Source organism: Mus caroli, unplaced genomic scaffold, assembly GCF_978045245.1.
Source record: "Mus caroli unplaced genomic scaffold, Mus_caroli_1 scaffold_11, whole genome shotgun sequence".
NCBI lineage: Eukaryota > Metazoa > Chordata > Mammalia > Rodentia > Muridae > Mus > Mus caroli.
In genome coordinates this window covers 108,313,493-108,338,375 of record NW_028227266.1, presented here as the reverse complement: position 1 = coordinate 108,338,375, position 24,883 = coordinate 108,313,493, and the positions used below count along the sequence as shown (strand labels likewise).

The 24,883-nt window shown below is 42.6% G+C and overlaps 1 protein-coding gene across 1 annotated transcript; it reads left to right on the top strand.

Moving 5' to 3' along the window:
* Positions 1 to 692: 692 nt before the first annotated feature.
* On the top strand, positions 693 to 19,339 carry LOC110288042 (F-box/WD repeat-containing protein 15-like). Its single transcript, XM_085828297.1, has 10 exons — positions 693 to 782; positions 1,543 to 1,580; positions 1,772 to 1,932; positions 3,061 to 3,179; positions 9,649 to 9,858; positions 11,401 to 11,559; positions 12,590 to 12,800; positions 14,212 to 14,390; positions 14,676 to 14,800; positions 19,234 to 19,339. The coding sequence occupies exons 1-10, from the start codon at positions 693 to 695 to the stop codon at positions 19,337 to 19,339; spliced, it is 1,398 nt and encodes a 465-aa protein (XP_085684423.1).
* The last annotated feature ends 5,544 nt before the right edge of the window (positions 19,340 to 24,883 follow it).

Genomic DNA, 24,883 nt, shown 5'->3' with positions numbered 1-24,883 from the left:
ACACTTTTACTCTTTTTTTGAAACAAAGTCTCATTCTTTAGCCTAGGCTGGCCTGGAAATCATGTGCAGTACATGTAAAAGTGCCTATATGCTCCAGTGCACATGAGCATCCATGTGCAGAGATCAGCAGTAAATGTTAGGTGTCTTAACTGCCACTTTCTACTAGAACGCTGAGTACACAAGCACATGATCTCAGAGGCTGTGCAGGCACAGAGAGGTGGGCCCTGCTGATCTAACTCAGGTCTCAAGGTAGACATGAACATGGAAACCAGATTCCCTACACCAGGAATTTGGAGAAACCTAATGGACTTCACATAAGCAATTGAACCTGTTTACAATTAGTGTGTTACTCAGTATTTTCTAGAAGCTTCTGAGAAGTACATTATCAATTGAGGCTGCCCCAGATCAAGTGCTTTTGGTCTCCACAGTGCCAGGAAGGGGTTGTTGAGCCCATCTACACAGTAAAAATCACTGTGGAGTGAGTTAAGGTGTGAGCACCCTCAGCTGAGTGCATCTGGCACCAGTGAGTGGGAATGGAGAGTCAGGCTGAGAGTCTACACAGCTGCAGCTTGCTCCAATCAAAGTCTGATGAGCTGTGGTTGGCAATCCTGCTAAATCTTTGGCCAAGTCTTTAAAATTGGAGCAAGCTGGGGAGGAGAAAGAAGAGTCAGTGTGGACTTAGGCCACTGAAGATGGAGATCCATTTGCCTAATGTGCCTATGCTGAAAATCCTCTCCTATCTGGATGCCTATAATTTGCTACAGGTTGCCCAAGTGAACAAGGTAAATGCCCCTTGGCTGAGCTCCTCCATTCAGTCCACCCTTCATGAGGCCCTTTGACTTTTCCCACTCAGTCTTGGAGTCTCGGCTACCCCAGCACCACACTCACACAGCCTTTCGTCCTCACTCTTTCCCTCCCTCAACCCCTTCCTTGCTTCCTTCCCTTTCTCTGTAAACTTATGTCATTCAGACCTGTCTATTCAGCTCTGACATGTTAGTGTCTCACGGACTCAGTTGCTTCTCTTGACCTACAGAAGTGCCAACCTATAGAATAGCAAACAGATACATCTAGGGGGCATGGGCGACCATTATCCACTCTGAAGACCTCAAATCCAGCTAAATGAGGCAGGAGTGGTGGTGCAGGACTGTCATTGAAGCCCTTGTGAGGTGGAAGCAAGATAATCAGGAGTTAGGATCAGACTCAATTACAACAATTTAAATCTAGCCCAGGTTACTAGACACCCTATCTCATAGCACTAAGTTTGATACCAAAATTCTGATAAATGCAAAGATCAAGGTGCTATGCAAAGACATGCTGCTGATACGAAGCATCCTTGAGACTCCATGTCATACCTTTGAGCCTGGCCCTCCTTCCTCTGAGCCCTCACAAGGTGACTTGTGTTTGCTGGGGTAGGTCTACCCAGGCTGGCTCAGCCTGCAGAGCTAGGACTGTTTGATTAACCTGTGTAGGCCCAGCCCAGAACAAATTGAGAGCAGGAGAGGGAGGGAGTTGTTGGTTTAAGGATTCTTTTCTCTCCCATAGAACTGGAATGCACTTGCAAGCAGTGATGTCCTGTGGAGGTAAGGAGAGGGGCAGGGTGGGGTGGGAAGAGGGGACAAGATGGGGCTGAGAGAGAAGAGGCCTTCTGATTCTGGGCCTGGACCTCTGCTGCGTGAGGATGGTTAGTGAATAAAAGTTTGCACACTGTAACCATGGCTCTAAGGTGAGGTGACTTGGGTCAGCCTAATGAGAATGCAACTGTGCATTGCAGGAAGTTGTGTCAGAAGAGATGGCTCTGTGACATGGTCACCCTACAGCTCCATGACAAAGAGACATGGAAGGAGTTCTTCTTTTACAGAACATGGCAAGAACACGCCAAGACCCGGGCAAAGCCAGAAGATTTCACTTACAAGGAAATTCGTTTGGAATGTGGTATGGGCTTGGGTACTCTAGAAGAGACCCCCACTTGTTTTTTTCCCATTCTGTGCAGTCCTACGTTCTCATTTTAATAAGAGGGAGGGAATTGTAGTTTAACAGCATGGGGCTGCTCGGCTAGCCTAGCTATGGAGCCAACCTGTGATCTGCTGAGTGGTTGCTCAACATTGTAAAACCAGCCCTATCGTTCCCTCTCCCTGAAGGCTTCATACCCTTCCCAGAATATAGAGGAAATTTAATGGGGAAATTATCAAATAGGCTTTAGTATTTATCTTTTTTCTAAAAACTTCCTCTGAACAATTTTCTGCTGGAGAGACTCTTTTAAGTTTTTTACTTTTATTATTTTCAGTATGTCTGTATGTGATGTGTGTACATGGCAGTGTGTGTATGTGTGTGTGTGTGTGTGTGTGTGTGTGAAGACAACTTTGTGGAATCTGTTTTCTTGAAGGGAAGAATCTTATCTTTTCCATTTGTTTGGGATAAGGCCTCACTCTTTAGCCATGGCTAGCCTGGAACTTCCTCCGTAGATTAGGCTGTCCTCAAACTCAAGGTCTGCTGCTTGCCTCCCTTTGACTGGTACATCTTTACACCTGCGTTTTTCTTTTCTTTTGTTTCTTTTTCTCTTTCTTTTCTTCCTTTCTTTCTTCCCCTCTCTCCCTGTATCTCTCACTTCTCTCTCTCTCTCTCTCTCTCTCTCTCTCTCTCTCTCTCTTTCTTTCCTTCTTCTTTCTTTTTTCTTTCTTTCTTTTGACAGGATCTCATGTACCATAGGCAAACCTCAAACCCTTCATGTAACACACACCAAGACCTTGAACTTCGGATCTTTCTGCCTTCAAATGTGTAATGGTTTACGGTTTATTGGTCTTTGAGAACAGAACAGTGCACTCTGCCCAGGGAGTCAGAGCCACAGGCTCCAGACCTATTTTGTATCTATAGAAACAGATTAAAGGGTAAATGTGTCTGAACCAATGACCAGCCTGCAGCGTGCTTGGCTGCCTCCCTTCATCTTTTCCACAGCTTTTATCCAAGCCTTCTACATGGCAGAGGGAAGGGAACCATACCTCCTTTAATTTGAGTTGTTCTTCAACTGTCTGCTGTCCACATATTGTTGGGGTTTCCTTGCAGGATTTTATGGATATGCATGTTATATCTCAGGGCGTGGCTTAACAAGAAACGGACAAGGCAAGTCTGTTGTCTGTATGGTGAGTTCCAAGAACACGATTTCCACCTGGGATGTTCACAAGGTGAGTCTGGTCGATGAGTTGCAAATGTTACCCTCATATGAATTCTAATTTCATCTTTTTGTTGCTGGTGATGATGAGACAGGACCTCCTGTACAGACCTGGCTGTCACGGAAGTCCCCATAGAGATCCACCTACCTTGGCTTTTCATGTGCTTGGGTCAATGGTTTGGACTACCACAACTGATTTTCCCTCTTCTTATTTATTTATTTTATTTATTTAATTGTTTTCTATGTATGAGTGTTTTCTGTGCATATATGTATGTGTGATCCATGTGTGTCTGCTACCTGTGGAGGTAACTAGAGGGTGTCAGGTCCCTTAAAAACTGTAGTTGCAGATGATTGTAAGCTGTGGGCACTGGGGCTGTGGGCACTGAACTCAGGTCCTCTAAGCCATCTGTGCAAGGCCTGTCAGTGTTTCAAAGTTTTCGTCATAGATTGTTCTCATACAAGGTTGGGTTTACTCCTAGGTATTCTTTTTGAAGATATATTTTTGATTATATATATGTGTGTCTGTGTTAATTTATGGTTGGTGCTGACTGGCAGAGGCCAGAGGCTGTGAGGTGTTGTGTAGCCCTTGGGAACCCAACTAGGGTCCTTTGTAAAAGCATTAATTGCCCTGTACTGCTGAACCATCACTCTAGCCCCTTACTACATGGTTTATTTGTTGTAGTTGGTTTTTGTTTGTTTGTTTGTTTGTTTTTTGGTTTGAAACAGTGTTTCACTGTGTAAGAGCCTTGGGAGACACTTGCTCTGTAGACCATGCTGGCTTTGAACTCTGAGATCTGCCAACCTATACCTGCTAGGAATCAAAAGCATATACCTCGTTCACCAGGCCCCTTCAGGGTGGTGGTTGAGGCTGTTCTGAATCAGAAGGCTTCCCTGTTCCTTCTTTACTTTGTTTATTACTCTATTGGAAGGGTGGTGATTTTTTTTCCATGTTAACATTGCAGCCTGTCAATTTTCTGGAAGTTTATCAGTTCTAAGAGTTTTCAGAGGAGTCTTAGGATCTCTAATCAAGGCTCATAGTACCTGCAAATGAGGAAATTGTGGTTTCTCTTTCCTCTTGGCCTCCCTCTTCTTTGTTTCTCTTGTTTTATTGTTTTAGCTAAAACAATACCATGTTGAATGAGAGTAGAATGTGTGGATATACCTGTCTTGTTCCTAATTTTGCTGGGAATGCTTTGGTTTTTTTCTCACCCTATTTGTGGGTGTACAGTAAAGAAACTGCTGACATTACTGTTTCTTGATATTAAGATTTTTATTGCAGATATGAGAGAATGACCAGAGAGATCTAGAAGAGTCCAAAGCAAACAAAGAAAGAAGTAGACTGGGTTGTGTGTTTAAGACCAGAAAATGTTTTGTAGAGTAGAGTATCATGAGGTTGAAGGGGGCCTCAGTGGGCAGGCCCATGCTGAGGCATCCCTTTTCCTGAGGTACCAGACATATGATGGGTATAGTGTAGAATAGAGTTTATTTAGGACATTGGAAGTGGAGTTGAGAAGGGAGTAGAGCAGAGAAAGATAGAAAGGGAAAGGGGGAGAAATGTTGAGAGGAAAGGAGAGGCAGGTTAGAAAATGTGGAGAGGGAGAGGGAAGGGGTAAGGGGAAAGAGGGAAAAACGGGTTAGGGAAAGAAAAGATTCAGACAGAAAGGTCAGAGAGAGAGAGTATGGACACAACAGCCCCTTTTATAGCAAGCAAGGCCTATCTGGCTGTTGCCAGGTAATTGTTGGGTGGTGCCCAGAAGGAATGCTAACATTTTTCCATCTTGATTTAATTTTAAAAAGGAGAAAGTAGAAAGAGGCGATGGTGGAGCAGGTATAGAGTCCTTGCGATCTTTAGCTGCTTCCTGCTGACTTTGGGGTAACATGTCTGGGAAACCTAAGGAAATGGAGATGGGGTGTTGGTCTTAGGAGAGTCAGTTGTTTCCTTGCTCACTAGGATCTGTGGGACCATCTGTGAGTAGGAAGGAGTAGGTTCAGTAGAAACATCTGTGTCTGTACGCAATAGCACATCTGTGGGTTGCATCTTTGGAGCTGTCCTGGATGTAGATTTTGAGTAAACACCTGGACATTGCAAGGTGTTGGAACACTTATGTATATTTGAGGAAAAGAATAAAGTCAAGTGTTTTTGGGAGAAAAGGAAATGTTCTCAGGTGTACATTAGAAACTGTTATGTCTTTGTGGTTGGTTTGAGAGGAGTCCCAATCCCAGGCAGTAGGAGAGGAATCCCACCCTCTGGAACAGGCAACAGGTAGGAACGTAGGCTATTGACTGGCAGGTGTACTTATCTAGATGGGGTCTGTGTTTTCCATGAGAGGTGAATCTGAGTTGATTTTATGGAGCTTATAAGTTTACAAATGAGATAAATCTGTTAACAGCAGGAACACACTTTATGATGAATTTAGGGAAGACAAAATCCTTTCATGGAACAGAAGAAGTAAGAAGGGCTTTTTCCTTTTATCTGGGAGACTGAATATATATATGAGTTTAGCATGATGAAACACATTTTAACTTTACATTTAAAAGACAAGTAAAGGAACCTTGATGATTTGACCATGTGAATATGATAGTTGATTATATAGTTTATCATGAAAAACACCTTAGGTCTATAGATAAGAATGATAGAGAAAAGGTATGGCTTTGTAGCGACATCAGAGTAGGGGCAGCTGGTACAAGGTGATGTAAGTTTACTTGACAGAGTCGTCAGAAAAGCTGTAAGTGGCAATTGTGAGTTAATTCCAGGGGGTACACATAGCCAGCAATCTTTAAAGTGGCCAGGTTGTGTGACATTAAGGAGTTGGTAGGCCGAAGTCAGGATCTGAAGCAGAAGACAAAAGGAATGACAAGTTAGTGTTATTTATGAGGGGGGATGTCCAGGAAGTAATGACCTTGGAGGAGGGTAAGAATGTTCTGTGGTGGGCGAGACAAGTCTAGGCCCCTAATGGCCTCAACTCTAGTTACCTTGTCAGCTCAGTTGTTTCCCTTGGAGACAGTAGAGTCATCTATCTGGTGGGACCCACAGTGGACAAGTCCATGGAGACTCGGGCAGAGGTAGTCTGGCCATCCATCAGGCTCAGAAGATGAGAGGTTTTTTTTTCTATGGGGGAGGGGAGTGGGAGACATGACTCACTTGTGGTAGGCAATACGAGACATTTATCTATCTGGGTATCCTCTGTTTGTCCACAGTGTAGGCCAAGCCCTGGCATCAAGCATGGCAATGGAGCAGTGATTGTGAGTTGTTGTCATACCACACTCTAAGCAGTCTTGTCACTGTGCCCATGTCACTCAGAGATCTTGGGCGGTGAGGGGTTCACTGTCAGGATTTGGGGGCCTCTGTCTATTATAGTAAGCTAAAACTTTTAACATTACATTTAGCAGATTTCTGACAAGATTGAAAGCCAGTATCTATTAAGTATATCTGAGTTAGACAATCTTTGTTTATTTGTTCTAGAATGTATCTAGTAAATAGAGTACATTGTAACATTATGACAGTAACAAAAACAAGGCTAAAGTTACCTTTTGGCAGATGGGAACTGGTTTCAGAAGTTCCTGAGGTAGAGTGGTTTTTATTGAAATGTCAGAAATCCCATAATCCATCTTGACCTCCTTTCTGGATATTTGGAGAGTCTTGAGAATTAACAATTACCACATAATACAGGTTGGCTATGTTTGTGTGTTAGTGGGCTTTCTGTTGCTGTGTTTAAAAGGCTATGGCCAAAAAGGTAATTGGAGGAAAGGACTCAGAGGTTGCAGTCCATCAGAGGAGACTAAGTCATGTACTGCAGCAGAGTCCATGGAGAGTTGATCATTTTTTATAGCTCACTCTCCGTGGCTTCCTCAGTTAGCTTTCTTATACCACCCAGAAACACCAGCCTGGCAGTAGCACTGCCTACAGTGGGCTGAGTTTTCCCAGTTTGATGATTGATTAGGGAAATGCTCTACAGGTGTGCTTAGAGGCAATCAGCTGGTGTGGATGCACGGGTGTTGCCCTTTCTCAATTCACCACATGTGGTAGTATGGAGAGCTGGCCCTGACCTCTCATTGGCTGTGGCACTAGGAGAATTGTCCCTAATTCCTTGACCGGGTAGCACAGTGGACCTGTGCTCTCTTGGGTGGTAGAGAAATTGATACAACTGTTCAAGCATGCTTCTTTCTCTGATAGTGTCTACCAGGACTTGGGGTAACTGCACCAGGAGCTAAACATAAAGGGTATGGCTTGCACTGAGCATAGTTCTCTGGGACCTTCCTGAGCTGTTTGACTTAGGGGATGAAACAGGGCTAGAGCTGTGGTAGCATTGTTGACCTGTAGGTTGGTTCTGTAGGTAGAACCTCTGTTATCTATGGTTTTGTGAGTGCTAGGGGCCCATATGATGCCCTGGGAGAGGGATGATGGGGACCCTAGTACCTAGGACTGGCCGTGTCTGTGGTTCTTGAGGACATTACTCCTGGCTTGTCTCAGCATTATGACACCAGATTGCCACTGTGCAGTCCCTGCTGGTTTATGCAAGAGTTTTTTTTCTCTTGTGTATTCTGACTCGTGAGATGGCCAGCTGCTGAGCCATTGTAGGAGAGATCTGGGTGAATGCTGGAACCTAAGTGTATTTCTGATTGTCCTTCATTCTCTCAACTATTTTTTTTTTATTTTAAAAGGTAACAGAGCCTAATGGAGTGAACATAAATCCATTCTTGAGGTTAGTTGGTTCTGTTTGTCTAGGAGAAGATCTTATGCTTTAGCTCTAGTTCGCCTGGAACTATGTAGACAATGCTAGCCTCCACCTCAACAGATCTGCCTTCCTCTGCCTCCTGAGTGCTGGAACTAAAGGGTTGATCAAACAAACTCAAGAAAAGGGTTTTTATTTTGTTAGAGTCTCAATGTTTATAAATATTGCCTCCCACAGCAAACTGTAAATGTAACATAGTGAACAGGATGATCCTGATGTTGGAGGTTTTGGGGGGGTTTGGTTTTTGTTTGTTTTTGGCAGGTGGGTGGTAGTAGGCTGTTTAGGATGATATCAGGCTATCCTAGAGTTCAGGCTGGCCGTGGACTCATGGGGACCCTCCTACCTCTGCCTCCTAAGTGCTAGGCAGGATCCAGTGGTGCATCATCATCGTACCTGGCAGAGGGAGCCAGGAGTGGAGCAGGATCTCAACTCGTGAGCCTGAGTCATTTCTGTATGGCAATAAGGCCTTCAATAGGTTGCCTTTCAAGGGAGTCAATGCAGGAATCGCATTTTAGTGAGAGATTGACTTAAAGGAAAGATTACATTAAACAAACAAGCAAACAAAAACCCCAAAAACACATCTAGCCCCACTAGAAGTGATGACAGGCCCATACTCCCTGCTTGCACTGTTAGTAAAAGGTGAAATGGGTTTGAACACATGCTGCTGATTGTTCTTCATACATGTTTGTGGGAGTTGGTCTCCACGTCCATGTGGTTCCTGGGGATTGAACTTCTGTCATCAGGTTTAGTGGCAGGTGTCCTTCCCTGCTGACCCATCTTGGCATCTTTGTTCTTCTCTCTGGTCAGTACAGTGAGTGTGTCCTCACCTCAGAGCATAATGCATGTGTCCTGTTTTCCTGTCCACTCCTGCCCCAAATAATCTAAATGTTTGTTTTCTTCTTTGTGTTTCTTTTTATTTTTATGTACATAGGTATTCTGTCTGTGTGTATGTCCATGTGAGGGTGAGATGCCCTGGAATGGATGTTACAGACAACTGTGAGCTACCATGTCTGTGCTGGAAATTGAACTCAGGTCCTTTGGTTAAGAACATTTGGTGGTCTTAACTGCAGAGCCATCTCTCCAGCCCTGGGTTTCTTTTTCTTTTTGAGATAGTCTTGTAATGTAGTCCCAACTGGCCGGCAACTTGACATTATAGACCAGAATGGTCTCAAGCTGCTAGTGATCTTTGTGCCTCTGCCTCTCTGGGCTGGGAGTCTAGGCATGTGCTACCATGCCCAGTGAGGAATGCTTAGAATGTTCATATTCTTTTTTTTAAAAAAGATTTATTTATTCATTTTACGTGTATAAGTACACTTGTAACTATACAGATGGTTGTGCACCTTCATGTGGTTATTGGGAATTGAAGTTTTAGGACCTCTGTTCTCTATAGTCAGCCCTGCTCGCTCTGGTCATCTCTGCTCAATCAATCCCTGCTTGCTCCAGCCCAAAAATTTATTTATTATTGTATATAAGTACAGTGTAGCTGTCTTCAGACTCGCCAGAAGAGGTTGTCAAATATTATTGCTTGTGTTTGTGAGCCACCATGTGGTTGCTGAGATTTGAACTGAGGACCTTTGGAAGAGCAGTCAGTGTTCTTACCCACTGAGCCATCTCACCAGCTCAAACATTTGTATTCTTTTCTTGTAAGTAAGAAAGGGTTCCAGTCTGGACAAGGCTTCCAAATAAAGCTGGTGGGTGAAAGCAGCTGAACTGGAGTTGGTAAGACACGATGATGCTCTTGTTTCCCAGAGTGTTATAACCTGGGTAAGCCCAGTACAGCCATCAAGTATCAACCTGTTGACTACCCTCCCTGATATGCACATTGCGGTTACTGTAGATATTCAATCAACTATCAAACTGTGGGACTGTCACAACAGGGAAGCTCTGGCGACTAGCAACCTGGAATCTCCATGCAAATCACTGAAAGCTGTTATTACCAAGGATGGCCCGTTTGTCTTGGTAAGTGACCCCCCACCTCATCTGGAATAGTCACACAGAACAAAACACTTGCCAATTTGAGATCCCATTAATGTCAAATCTTAATGTGCCATCTTAGAGTCTCTGCAAAAGCTGAGCGTCAATCACAGTATACCATAAAAATGGCCATCCTTTATCCTTTGACCTATTTCATGTACATTTCCCTAAGCCATTCTCTTAAAAATATCATTTTAAAATTCTTTCCTGGGATCTGGGGAGAGATGGCTCAGTGGGTAGCAGTGTTTTCTGTGCAAGCACGGAGAACTGAGTTCAAATCCCTGACACTCACATAAAAAGTGGGATGTGGTTAAATGTGCCTTTAACCCCAGTGTTGTTGGGGAAGGAAACACAAGGGTCACTCACTGGGACTAAATGCTGGTGCTCCAGGTTCAATAAGAGTTTCTGAGGAAATCAGGAGAAGAGTGATCTAACGGGGTACCTGACTTCCTTCTCTGGTTTCCATGTATGCCCAGGTATGTAATCTACATACAATGCATAAATATACATATAACATGCACACAAATACACACACACAATTTTTCTGAGTGATTTTACATATTCTTGTCTTTGAATTGTTTATTATTTTTGAATATGTGAATTTGGGTATGGACAATAGAGAGAAAATTGAGAATTTTATCAGATATTAAGAAAAAAGGATAATGTTGATGTCCCAGTGAGTCCTGGGGAGGAGTGATTTAGGGCTTGGAAAATCTTTGCATATACCCTACCTCATGTGTTTGAGACAGAGTCTTATTTTGCACCCCTGGCTGGCCTAGAACTCACTGTGTAGACAAGGGTAGTCTAACTCCCAGAGATCAGACTATATCTGCCTTCTGAGTGTTGGGATTAAAGACATATGCTACCATGCCATACAAAATTTCTTAAAAAAATATCCTTTAGGACATGGTAGTAGATGTCACTGAGGCAGGTGACTCGAGTTTGAGGCCAGCCTGGTCTACAGAGTGAGTTCCAGGATAGCCAGGGCTACACAGAGAAATCCTGTCTGGAAAAACCCAAAAGGAAAAAATTATTTGTGTTTGAATATTTTGCCTGCATGTGTGTCTATGTATCATGAGCAGGCTTGGCGGCCAGAAAAATCCATTGGAGTCCCTGGAATTGAACCTACACACACGCAGACACGCAGACACGCACACAGCTACACTCACACACCACAAGCACCCACCCACCCCCACACCTCCATACCCACAACACAAACACAGACACACACACACACAGACACACACACACAGACACACACACACACTTTCTCACCCTCTGTCTCTCTCTTCCTCTGTCTCTCCTTCTGTCTCTGTCTCTCCCCACAGTTACCTACTGAGTCATGCCCCCAGGTCTAGGGAGTCTTATTCCATGGGATCAGTGCAGATACTCTGTGAAGCAGGCTGGTCACAGCTCTGGGTCTCATTATTGCACTTGAAGACACAGTAGTGTATCTCAGAGCAGATAACACTGCTTCCTTCATGCTAAACCTTTCCCCACTGATGGGTGTTGCTGCTCTGATTTCAGATAGGCGATACCTTGGGTAACCTCTACATCTTTAGGATTCCAGATTTACACCTCATTTCCAAAGTCAATGTATTCCCATATGGTTTTGATGAAATTGATTGCTCTCCTCAGAAGAAATGGGTCTTACTTAGTAAGAACTACCCACATATTTTGCCAAAGGTAGGTTTGTTCTAGCAACTCGAGGGTGAAGATGGGAAACAGTGGGAAGGTTGAGCCCTCAGGGAGGTCCGGGCAAGACTCCCCTCCCTCCAAGCCCTATCATAAGAAAAGCCATCCTACAGTCAGGAAAGAAATACTGTACTTGGTAGCAGTCATGTGACCAGTCACAATGGTAAATGTCTATTAGTGAAGTTTTCTTTCTTTTTTTTTAATTTTTTGGTTTTTTGAGACACGGTTTCTCTGTATAGCCCTGGCTGTCTTGGAACTCCCTCTGTAGACCAGGCTGGCCTCGAACTCAGAGATCCACCTGCCTCTGCCTCCCAAGTGCTGGGATTAAAGGCATGTGCCACCACTGCCCGGTGTGAAATATTTTTGAAATGTGGCTTGGCCAAAGGATGAAGGCAGGTGAATTAACAGTCCCCAGACATCTTTGCTGGCCCTGAACTCAAAGCAATTTTCTATCACTGGCTGACATGCCATGTCAAATTTCAACTAAGTGCTACCATAACCCAATGCTTTATATACTGCCTTCTCTCTTAAGTGCCAGCTCTCTGGTGCCTGGTTCTTAGGTGAGAGATGGTCTGCTCAGAGCCCAAGTACTCCTCAGGGCCCAAGCATATTCATTTAGGTTTATACATCGATATAATTTCAAAGCAGCCTGAGTTTCTCTATGACAGTCTCAATGCCAATTTTTAAAATTAGTCCAGGATAGCCCTGGACTGGTCCTCTGAACAGGGAAAATGTACTTAACCAAGCTCTGATGGATGTGTCCATTGCAGTAGGATGACCGATGTGCCTTTTGACCTGAGTCAGGGACTCCATCCTGTCTCTGATATGTGATGGGAGGGGCAGGAAGATGGTGAGTTATTCGGACCTTGAGTGGGAACAAAGACTGCTCCACCCTGTCCTGGGTGAAGAACAGATGCAGCCATTCTGGGGTTTCTTTCAAAAGCCCCTCATGTGGAGTAGGCATGTGCCAGGCTGCAGAGATTTTCTCTTCATTGACTCCCCTGGGCAATACTCTCTGCAGGTGTTTTACATGAGCAGCTTACTGAGGAGATCAGAATTCTCTGCCCCTGTGTCTACCATTCTCGAATTTTCCTTATGCCAAAGAGCCTTCTGGACACCAAGAAGGGAAGACAGGATAACCCTGATGTCCAGAAGTGGTTTCCCCCAAATCACAAAGTTTGAAACATTTGATATGAAGCTGGAAGAGATCGGGAACAAAGTAACTGTTCAAGGTAAACCTTAGAAAGTTCTCAAGCCCGACATGATGGCACACGCCCCAAATCAGGAGACTGAGTCAGGAAAACTGAGTCCTAGAGGCTGCTGTCTCAGAAATGGAAAGATGGAGCTGAGAAGATGTTTAGCATGTGCACATGCATATGTACACCCACACAGATCTGTATACACACACACACACACACAGAGATAAAGTTAAAAAAGAAAAATAAAAGGCCAAGCATGGTAGTGCACACCTTCAATTCCAGGATTCAGTGGAGACACAGGCAGATCTCTCTGGGTTCCAGGCCAGCCTGATGTATACAGTGAGCACTCTGTTAGTCAGTTATGCACAGTGAGACCTTGTTTCAAAAGAAAAAACCCCTCACATGACAAGCAATAAATAACTGTAAGATGGGGTGGAAAAATGGCTTATGCCAGTTGTTTTTTACCTATGGGTCATGACCCCTATGACAAACTTCTTTTTTCAAAAATACTTAACTCACAATTGGTAACAGTAGCAATAATACCGTTATGAAATAGCCATGAAAGCAACTGTATGGCTGGGCAGGAAACCCTCCACCCCCATGCCAAATGAGATCTGTATTAAAGTCCAGTAGGAAGCATTAGAAAAGTTGAGAAGTACTGGCTTAGAGGATAGAGACACATAACTACCAAGCCTGACTGCCTAGTGCAATTCCTGGGGTACTACATGATGGAGGAGAGATACAAATCCCTCAATTGTCCCCTGACCCCCACATCTGTGCTTCTGGCATGAATACCTGCACAAACATAATAATGTAAAAACAATTTTTAAAAGAAATCCTGATTTCTCCTATGTTTCCCCCAAGTGCTCATAGTAAGCTATAAATGCTTGTCATTGTTTTGTATTTTTAGTCTTTGAAGACAAGGTTTCTCTGTGTAGCCATGACTAACCTGGTTCTTGCTCTGTAGACCAGGCTGGCCTGGGACTTGGAGATCTACTGGACTGTGCTGGATTGTGGATCACTGTATGATGATGCTCCTTATGTTTTTGTAAAGGGAGCAGGAGGCTCCTTGGCCAGATGTGAACTTGTGCCTGGTTGATGGTCACTACAGCAGTGATCTAAGGGTTTCTCAGGGAGACATGTTTCCATTTCTGTCATGGGCTAGGGACTGGGTTCTACTGTCCTTTTCCAGTACAGTTTGTCTTTCCAATGTTTGTGCTACTGACTGTCCACATTGTCCCTGTGTCATAGCCTGCCTTTCCATGGCCAAGGTCATGGACTTGCCAGGACGTGGAATTGTCAGACCAATGGACCGTTTTCATTGTCTCTTTCAGACTAGCATGCCATGGAAGGAGGGATATGCTTTTCAGTAAGCATTAAGGGTTTTGCTCTTACTTAAATGAGTGCAAAAATTGCCCCTGTATTTTGTGTTTGTTTGGAACAGGAAAATTGATAGCAAGCTTCTTCTTGCCATATTATGAGGAGACCCCAAACTGGATTGGTGTCAGTGATAAGGACGTGATTGTTTGTTCAACTCACTTCTTTCTCTTGCTCTTTACCATCAATGGTCTCCATCTGCAGACATTTCAGTACTGCCCAGAAACAATCGTGAGACTCTGTGTGGTATGTTTGGAATTTTTCCTCTCCAGTGGGGTTTTTAAAAAAATAGATTTACATTTTTAAAACTTCATACTGTTGGGGTGTGTGCATTTGTCTGTGTGTGAGCACTTGCAGAGTTCACAGGCAGACTTCCTGGTGTTAGTCTCTTTCTTTTTCCCTTTAAATGGGCTCAGAGCACCAGGCTTGCTCAGCAAGTGCCTTTACCTGATGAGCCATCTCCTAGGCCCTCTCTCCGTCTTTTGGTCTGACATTGACTCTAGCCTACTGTCATTTGGGTGTTCTTTGAAGGACCCTGTTCATGTCATCGTCACCTCAAACAATGGCTGTTTGGATGTATATGCATGGGAGGAGAGAAGCCTGTTGCTCAGGAGGTGTTATCGACTGCAAAATATGAGACCTCTGCCACTGTACGGGTAAGTTCTGCTTCTTGACTTTAACTAGACATTAATTTTTAAAAAAAATTATTATGTATTTTCTTCATTTACATTTAAAATGCTATCCTCTTTCCTAGTTTCCTCTCAGAATGTCCCCTATACCCTCCCTCTGCCCTGCTTCCCAACCTACCCACTCCTGCTTCCTGGCCCTGGCATTCCCCTCTTCTGGGGCATATAATCTTCACAAGACCAAGGACTTCCAGACCTCCCATTCCTGGCCAATTAGGCCATCCTCTGTTACATATGCAACTAGAGACACAAGTTCTGGGGGGTATTGGTTAGTTCATATTGTTCCTCCTATATGGTTGCAGACCCCTTTAGCTCCTTGGGTAGTTTCTGGAGAATAGGCTAAGCAAGTTAAGAGCACTGTCTGCTCTTCCAGAGGACTTGGGTTCTATCCCCAGCATTCACATGGAATCTCACACCTGTTTGTAACTCCAGTTCCAGGGGATCTGACTGACACCTTCACACCAATACATTGAAAGTAAAGTTTGGCCTGGCAGGGGTGGCACACGCCTTTAATCCCAGCACTTATGAGGCAGAGACAGGCGATTTCTGAGTTTGAGGCCAGCCTGGTCTATAGAGTGAGTCCCAGGACAGTCAGGGCTATAGAGCAAGATTATGTATTAGAAAAGAAGGGAGGGAGGGAAGAGAAAGTATGGCTAGTTCGTTGTATGTCAGCACAAACAGTTATGTCAACAGTCTCAGGCCCACAGCCGAATTGGGGGGACTGCTTCCTCATATCTTGTCTTTAATGACAGGATGGGTTCTCCTGAGTGTAGCCCCCTCTGGGGTTCCTTCATCAGTGAGCTGCCTCATCTCCGTTTGGCTAATTTTCCTTTGAGTTTTACTTGCCTTCATCCAAATTATTTTCAGTGATCATGGTGTGGTGGTACAGGCCCCAAACCCTGCACTCAGGATGCTGAAGCCACTTAGCAAGACACCTTTAACCCATCTCTAAAAAAAGGAAGAGAAAAATATGAGTCTCCGCTCTTGCAGGATTGCTCTGTGTATCATATGCAGTCTTGGGAACAGACTGGCTATGAACTCTACCTTGAGATCCACCTGTCTCTCCCCGCAGAGTGCTGGGACTAAAGTTGTTTGCCCAGGATCCCTTTTTAACAAGGGTCAACAGCACATGAAAAGCTACCAATATAATTTAAATTACATGCATGACTTAAAGATAGTTCTCCCTCCGAACATAGTGGCTCACAGCTATAATTCCAGCCTGCTGGAAACTAAGGCAGAAGAATTATCTCAAGTTTGAGGCTAGCCTATGCTGCATTCAAATTCAATGCTAATCTGGGCTACACAACTGAAAACTTATTTCAATTTTTCCACAGTCTGTGAGGATTCTCTTAGTTCTCTTGCTTGATTGTTGTTGTTTGGTAAGTTCTGGTGTTTTTGTTTGTTTGTTTGTTTGTTTCCTCCATTGTGCTGTGGAGAGACTTTGTAGTTTGATTCAGTCCCATTTATTCTTGTTTGAGGTTGCTGGTACTTGGGAGTTCCTGGCCAAGAACTCTTGCCTAGACTCAAGTCATGGATCTTTTTCTACAGATTCTCTCTTAGTGATTTTCTAGTCTCAGATCTAGTCTTTTCTTCAATGTGTTACAAGTTGATTATTGAATTATTGAGTAGTGGGAGGTATAAGAATGTGGTGGTCTTTGAATCTTCTTGACAGTATTTATTGGAGAGCCTATTACTTGTTCTTAAAAAAAAAAACAATAAAGGATAAAAGAGCAGGTTCTTTTCCTGGGCTCTGACATATATGTTTGATGACATGATCATTCATTCTGTTTTGATCACAACAGCTTGCTGTGATATATTTTAAAATCTGATACTGTGATAGTTTCAGTTTTGTTGTTTTGCTCAAGAAAGACTTGGCTATGTAAAATGTGTGTATTTCTGTGTGTGTGTGTATGTTTAAGCATGTGCATGTATGTTGTTCTTTTGAGACATCTTGTATACCCCCAGACTGGACTGAAACTTGCTATACAGTTAAGGGTAGCCTAAAACTTTATATATCCAAGGCTTGCCTTGAATTTCTGAAACTTCTCCCTCTCACCTAGTCTGAGATTTTTCTTTGGAATTAGTTCCTTCAGGTTTTGGAAAGGGTTCTACCCTGTCCTTCTGGCTTCTATGATGTGCTGAAACATCCCTTGTCATTGGAGTCTGTCATTCTATAGATCAGGTGGAATGTCCCTCTGATTTCACATTTCTGGTTTAATTATTAGAAACTTGTTTTTGGTTAATCTATTGTAAATGTTTGGAACTTAATGTATTTGGGCTTGACCTGCTTTTGACTCTCTGTTGACTTACCAATTTGGGGAAGGTACTTTGTGTTTCTTGTGCTGGGGGAGTGAATCCAGGGTCTTTCAAAGGATGAACTCTGATAATAAACTTTACCCCCAAAATTCAGGGAGCTCTGCTGTGTCCTCCACATGCCAGGTGGAGGGAGATAGGGAGATGCCATTTTTACCACCTCAGTGTAAAGCAGAATAAGGGCGTGGACGACAGGTTTCGGCTAGAGTCTGCAAGGTCACAGTTAGGAGGATGTGTAATTTCCCAGAGCAACCTGACAGTTATGAGCTCCTGAGTGATCCAGTAGATGTTTCCCTCTGTACTAAATAATGGAATGATTGACATGTGCCCCATCATCTCCACACCCCCTAGTGGGGAGGGGATGCATTGCTATATTCACTCTGAGTGGACAAAGTTTGGCTAAGGGAACAGAACTCAATTTTAAATAAATTTATGAATTAAAACCTTTGTTTTTTTCTGAGACAAGGTCTCACTATGTAGCCTAGACTAACCTCAAACTGCCTCACACTCAATTCTCTGGCTGCAGCCTCCTAAATTGAAGTTAGTTTTAGGTGTGTGGTATCACAACTGACTTCTCTCTGTGTTCTTTTTTTTTTTTTTTCTTTTTTTTGGTTTTTCGAGACAGGGTTTCTCTGTGTAGCCCTGGCTGTCCTGGAACTCACTTTGTAGACCAGGCTGGCCTCGAACTCAGAAATCCGCCTGCCTCTGCCTCCCGAGTGCTGGGACTAAAGGCGTGCGCCACCACGCCCGGCTCTCTCTGTGTTCTTAAGCTAGGTAATATACTTGAACAACTGAGAATTGAGAAATGGGGCAGAGGTCTATTGCAGAAGGCTGGGATTGGAACTCATGCTATGGATGGTTATGTTGGGTACCCAGAGGCCCAAGTGTTGAGAACATGACTCTCAGAAACACAGCTCAATAACAGATCGCTTCAAGTGGGGTTGCTCAGCCTTGCTGGGAGAGTCAACCCTGATTTTCAAAGTTACAGCTTTTTTATACCCTTTGAAAAGGTGACTTCACAGTGATATCATTATTTTCTAGCAAAGCAATAGTATATTTTTAATTTTAGTCATTAGCTATTGATGTGCCAGAAAACTTTGTCAGCAAGATTAGGGCAGTATGTGGTTTATCTTGGAATTCAAACTGAGGCAGGGTTTCCAAGGACTGTTATCTGTATTATAGCTAAGTTTTGAGAACTGCTAATCTTGCTCCGGTCAATGTGGTCATCATGACCTCTTAGTCAGTCCTCTCAGATGGGGAAGGGGTCGGGTGGTATTGAACTATTGAACTTGCTTACATTGGCAGGGAAAGGGAAATCCCTCAAGCAGTTGGGGGGGGGGGGCTTCTGCAAACAGCTTTGGTGCACATTAGCCAAGCAGAAAACTGTATTTCTTCAGTAGTCCTCCTTTGCCAATGTACATAGTTACAATTAACCTGCGATGGTTCAGCAGTCTAGGCAACTGCCACCAAGCCTGACAAGTTCAGTCACTGGAACCTGTTTGGTGAAAGGGGAGAACTGATTCCCACAAGTTATAATCTACCCATTTGATGCATAGAAGCATATACATGTACTCTGGGACACACCTGTACAGGCACACATAGGCAAACACACCCATGTAGACAGGTGCACAGGCACACACACTCATGTATATTGTCATGTATGCACACACAGGCAAGCACACATAGGCAAGTACCCACACTCAGGTACACAGGCACACACATGCTTGAGTGCACACATACACATACATACATGTCAAGTACGTATATTTTTATTTGTTTATTTTATGTACATGAGTACACTGCAGATGTCTTCAGACACACCAAAGGAGGGCATCAGATGGCATTGTAGATGGCATTACAGATGGTTGTGAGCCAATGTGTAGTTGCTGGGAATTGAACTCAGGACCTCTGAAAGAGCAGTCTGTGCTTTAACCATTGAGCCATCTTTCCAGCTAGCAATGAGTAAGGAAAAGTTTTAAATAGATTCAGGACTGTGATGAAAAGACAGTCCTTTAATTATAGTTGATAAAAATCACTCCCACGTGAGTACTGATCTCTTGTTTTTTTTTTTTTTTTTTTCCTGTTGGCAGCTTCATTAACAATTTGCTATGTGACGATGTGAGCATAGTTCAGTTGATGAGAGATGGTCATGGCCCCTACTCTCTGATTGCATATGCCTTGAACATCTGTTCTTGAAAACTGAGTGGGTTGTGTGTCCTCTTCCTCAATGATAATAAAGGTCTATTTGCAAGCCCAGGCTGGTGATTTCAGTTTTGCTAAGTAGTGAAGAGGCTAAATGTAATGGTGCACACCTTTCATCCTGACACTGGGGAGGCACAGGCAGGTAGAAAATCTGAGTTCTGAGGGCAGCGTGGTCTACAGAGCTAGTTCCAGTCCAACTGCTGCAGACGAACCTCAATTGGGTCTCCAATCTGCAGGGTATGGGGTTCTGGTTACAGGTAAGCAAAGAGTCAGTGAGAAATGAATGACAAACAAATAGGAGCACAAGGAAGTGCTGTATCTGGATATATTTTCACAAAGTGAACACCAGTCTTATATAATACAGAAAACAAAAGAGTAGGGTGTCACAGCAGGCAAGGTACATTGAAGTATCTGACACAAAACAGAGGAATGCCTTCAAAGGACTGACAGGAACCAGGCAATGTTTACAGTAAAGATAAAACAGCCCTGCCTAGAGTCAGCTAATGACAGGTAAAGACTTCACAATCTAGTCACAATTTGTGCTACTCTTTTGAGCCTTGTGAAAGCTAGCACCAGGGGGTTTTCCTCTAGCAGACCTTCTCATGAATAATGCAATACCACAACCCCCCTATTTCCTAGGCCTTAGTAAATTCTTGCATATGAGAGTAACTTGGCTCTTCTTTTAAGTATCCCTAGGGAATCTCCATTTGTCAGAAGAATTCACCAACCTTCTTCTAATATGTAATATAGTTTGCAATACTTGACTGTAATAAAGATTCTAAGTATACTTGGTTAAGCTTACCCTGAGATTTCTAACTGTTATCCAGTAAAATACTGTAAGAAAGCATGCAAGATCCTCCACAATATCGCAGGGACAAATCTGGGGCATTCTAGCTATGGGAATGCCAAGGTTCCAAGAGGCTAAGTTTCCGTGAAACTCTTTGCCTCAGGACTGCTTCCAGGCTTTTGGGCCTGCTAAGCGAGTCACTACTGGAGTGGATATAGCAGCCAACCAGGGCTACATCTTGAGAACCTATCTCTGAAACAAATACCATGGGTAGATGAACAAGTCATTTGGCTGTGACACCTGTCATTTCATTGCTATAGGGTTTTATCAGATGAGCAGGCCATGTGGGCAGTTTATCACTGCAAAAGTCATGTATCAAATTAAAAAAAATGCCCTTTTTGAAGCTATAAATTTCCCCTTTTCAATACCCAAGATACAATTTGCAAAACACATGAAACTCAAAAAGAAGGACGACCAAAGTGTAGATACTTCTATCTTTCTTAGAACTCCATGGATGGAGTTACAGAGACAAAGTGTGGAGCAGAGACTGAAGGAATGACCATCCAGAGGCTGCCTCACCTGGGTATCCATCCTATATACAACCACCAAACCCAGACACTATTGTGGATGCCAACAAATGCTTGATGACAGGAGCCTTATAGAGCTGTCTGCTAAGAGGCTCTGCCAGTGCCTGACAAATACAGGAGTGGATGCTTCATAGCCATGCATTGGAGGGAACACAGGGTCCCCAATGAAGGAGCTAGAGAAAGGACCCAAAGAGCTGAAGGGGTTTGAAGCCCCATATGTGGACCAATAAAATGAAATAATCAGTACCCATAGAGCTCCCTGGGACTAAACACCCACCAAAGAAAACACATGATGGGACTCATGTCTCTAGCTGCATGTGTAGCAGAGGATGGCCCAGTTGGTCATCAATGGGGGGAGAGGCCCTTGGTCCTGTGAAGATTCTATTCCCCAGTATAGGGGAATGCCAGGGCCAGGAAGTAGGAGTGGGTGGGTTGATGAGCAGAGGGGTCGGGGAGGATATAAGGGGTTTTCAGAGGGGAAATTAGGAAAGGCGAGATAACATTTGAAATGTAAATAAAGAAAATAACTCATTAAAAATTTTCCCCTTTTCCCCTTCATCCTTTAAACCTTCACATATATCTCTCCACAGTTCTCTTTTGAATTCTTGACCTCATTTTTCTCCCCAACCACTTTTTAAGTCAAGGGTATATGGGCTGGGGAGATGGCTTAGCAGTGAAGACCACTGGCTGCTCTTCTAGAGGGCCTGGATTCAATTGCTTGCAGACAAATAACAGCTAACAACTATCTGTAATCCATTCCAGAGAATATGTTACTCTTCCCAGAGATATGCATATAGACAAAACAGCAAAACACATAAAAATCATTTTTAAAAAGAACAAAAAGAAGCAAAGAAAAAAATAATTGTTAATAGTCAGACGTGGTGGCAGAACACACTTTTAATCCCACCTGTTGGGAGACAGAGTCAGCCAGCAATGAGTACAAGCCAGCCTGGTTTACAGAGTGACTTCCAGGACAGTCAGGGTTATGTGCATATATGTATACATAGAAACCCTATCTTGAAAAACCATAATATAGAATATTAAAGTTAATAGAGCTTATGGTTTAAAAGGATTAGAATCAATAGGGTAGAGAAAAGGCATGGAGTGCACAGTGAAGAGTGCACATCTTGATCTGCACATAGGAAGCAAAGAGACATCATGGGAATGACGTCTTTTTAAACTTGAAAGACTGTCTACAGTGACACAACCCCTCCAACAGAGCCACACCTTCTAATCCAACATAGTTCCACTAACTAGTGGTCAACTTTATGGGAGCCATACTCATTCAGATTACCACATATGCACACAAGTGCACACCACACAGAATTGTGCAAAGAAAGAAACCACATAGCTAAGCCACTTGAGAGCCAAAAACCTTAAAAGAATCCTAAACTATATAGTGAGCTCAAGGCTAACACTGTTAAAAATTGGGTTTTGTTTTCAAAACAAAACAACGGTTATGTTCTAATATTGCAATACAAACTTAAAAATTCTAGTTAAACTGCCAGAGTTCTATTGGCTGCAGTTTGTACTTAGATCACAGGCTCAGAATTTTTAACTCACCCATATTTGTAGTGAAGAAAAAAATCAAGCAAGTGGAGATGACTACAAAACTAATAGTGTTAAAAAGAGCTGTAGCACAGCACAGCCCTGCCACCTTTTTACACAAGCTTTATCAGATACAGTGGTAGAAGTAAATTTGACTCCTTATAATATATAGATGGTCTCAGTGGGAGTTTATCTGGGACCAAATAAGGTCCCCATGAACCATTTCAGGTATTTGTGAAGAGACTTATAAAAGCAGCTGGCAGTATTTTTGGAAACATTCAGGCAGGAATTTCTTTTGTTACATTATTAGCTTATGAGAATGTCAATGCAGCCTGCCAGATGGCCATCTGGCCATACAAGGAAGAGACAAACTTATCTGGATACATTCATCTTTGTATAGAAATTGTACCCTCATACAATCAGGGTCTGGCTATGGCTGCTGCCTTGCAGGGTACTACAGTACAAGCAATGCTTTCACAGCCCTGAGGGGATAAGGAATGTTTTAAGTATGGGGGCATAGGTCATTTTAGGAAAGACTGTCCAAAAAATAGAAACATAGGCAGCAGAATCATTCCCCTGGAATCTGTCCTCCCTGCTGGAAGGGTAATCATTGGGCCAGGCCTCAAGAAATAGGCTCAGATTAAGAAACATTTACATTTGATTTAAGACAAAGCTCATGATGGGCTCAGAGGAGGCTTATGTGGCATTCTTTTTGTCTTTGTAATCCTGACTAGCCCCAAAAAGCTGTTTAACAGACCTGCTAACAGAAGAATTGCTCATTTTGCTTTAGTTTCCTTGCATCCACTCCCTCCCAAATTTGTTAAGAGTAAGAGAGGACAAGGTGGCTTTGGTTCCTCTGATGTGTATTTTGTTCAATATATTACTAGTAAGAGATCTAACCTTAAATTCATAATTGAAGAAAAAAGCTTTGAAGGATTAATAGACACTGTTGCTGATGTGCTAATTCACCTCCAAGGGATTGGTTATTCTAATAATCCTAAACAAAGTTCCAAACTTAAGATTTATGAAAGGTTAATGAAGCTAGAGACTTATGAAGGCATTACAACCTCGCTTACCTACTCCAGATGCCTTTCCAAAATATAGGAATAAGATTATTATAGATTCAAAAGATTGTTTTTATACTATTTCTTTGCACCTGATGGTTATAAAGGGTGTGCTTTTAGAGAGCTTGTCATTTTAAAGGACCCATGAAACAAAAGACATCATTGGAAAGTTTTTCTTCAAGGAATGGCTAATAGCCCTATATTTTGCAAAAACTTTTGTTTCTGCTTCAGTACAAGAAGTTAGGACTTTCAATCTTTTGCTGGATATTATTCATTACATGGAGTGTGTTTTATTAGGTGATCTCATTGATGGTTTTTTTCCACATGCCTTTTCTCTTGTACAATGAGCATTAATATTTTGGGGAGTAGTTGTCACTCCAGAAAAGATTCAAAAACAATATTCTTTTTGATATTTGGGACATCAGTTTTTTCTAAACAATTTGTGGAACAGAAAATTCAAATAAGAAAAGATAGTTTACTTACTTTAAAAATCTTCTTGGAGATGTTAATTGACAAAGACCTCATCTTAAGCTTACCTCAGGAAAACTTAATCCTCTCTTTGATATTCTTCAGGGGTATTCAAATTTTCATTCTCCTGGACAACTAACTGATGAGGGACAAAAAGCTTTGCAGACAGTAGAGGAAGCTATTAGCCAACAACAGATACATTATATAGATTATGATCAGTTGTTGGCTGTTTGGATTATTGCTATTCATGTGCCCACAGCAATTCTTTGGCAAGGGGACCATTAATGTGGATTCATCTTTCTTCATCTCCCAGTAAAGTTTGAATACCCTATTATGAAGCTGTTGCTGTGTTAATACAGAATTGTAGGATAGAATTATGAAACTATTTTCGAAAGCATGCCTTCAGAACCTGATCAAATGTTTCTCACATATTCCAAACAGCAATTAAATTGCTTATTGGAGAATACTGATATTTGTCCTATGGCATGTGCAATTTTTTTTTCAGGCAAAATTGATAAGTTGTTGCCATTTGCCTGCATGCAAGCTTTGGTATTTCCTGTAATTTTTCACATATAGACAATAGAGATAGTGCTTAATGTATTTACAGATGGCTCATCTAATGAGGGAGCAGCATCCATAATTTGGATCCCATGTTTATCCCTGCTTCACAAATAATTGAATTATGTGTTGTAGCCACTGTTTATGAAATGTTGAAAAGTTCAGCTTTCAATTTCTAGACTGATAGCCAATATACACCCCATGGTTTACATTGCTTGAAATTGTTCCTTTTTGAGATACTGCTAATTCTCTAATTTTGCAATTATCTATGCAAATACAACTCAATTTAAGATGACATCTTATTCCTTACCTTTATAGGACATATACGAGTTCATACTGGATTGCCTGGACAGTTTACTTAGGGCCATGCCAGAGCAGATTTATATACCAGGCAGATTATAGGTCTTACACAGGAACAATTGGCCATACAAACTCATTCTTTACATTATCAAAATGGTAATACCTTGAGACAATAATTTTGTTGGTCTAGAAAATATGCACATCAAATTGTAAAGACTTCTCAGTG

Coding starts and splice junctions, on each gene's coding strand:
- LOC110288042 (XM_085828297.1), top strand. CDS start 693: ATGGAGATCCATTTGCCTAATGTGCCTATGCTGAAAATCCTCTCCTAT. Junction 783..1,542: donor AGGTTGCCCAAGTGAACAAG/GTAAATGCCCCT, acceptor TCTCTCCCATAG/AACTGGAATGCACTTGCAAG. Junction 3,180..9,648: donor CCACCTGGGATGTTCACAAG/GTGAGTCTGGTC, acceptor CTTGTTTCCCAG/AGTGTTATAACCTGGGTAAG.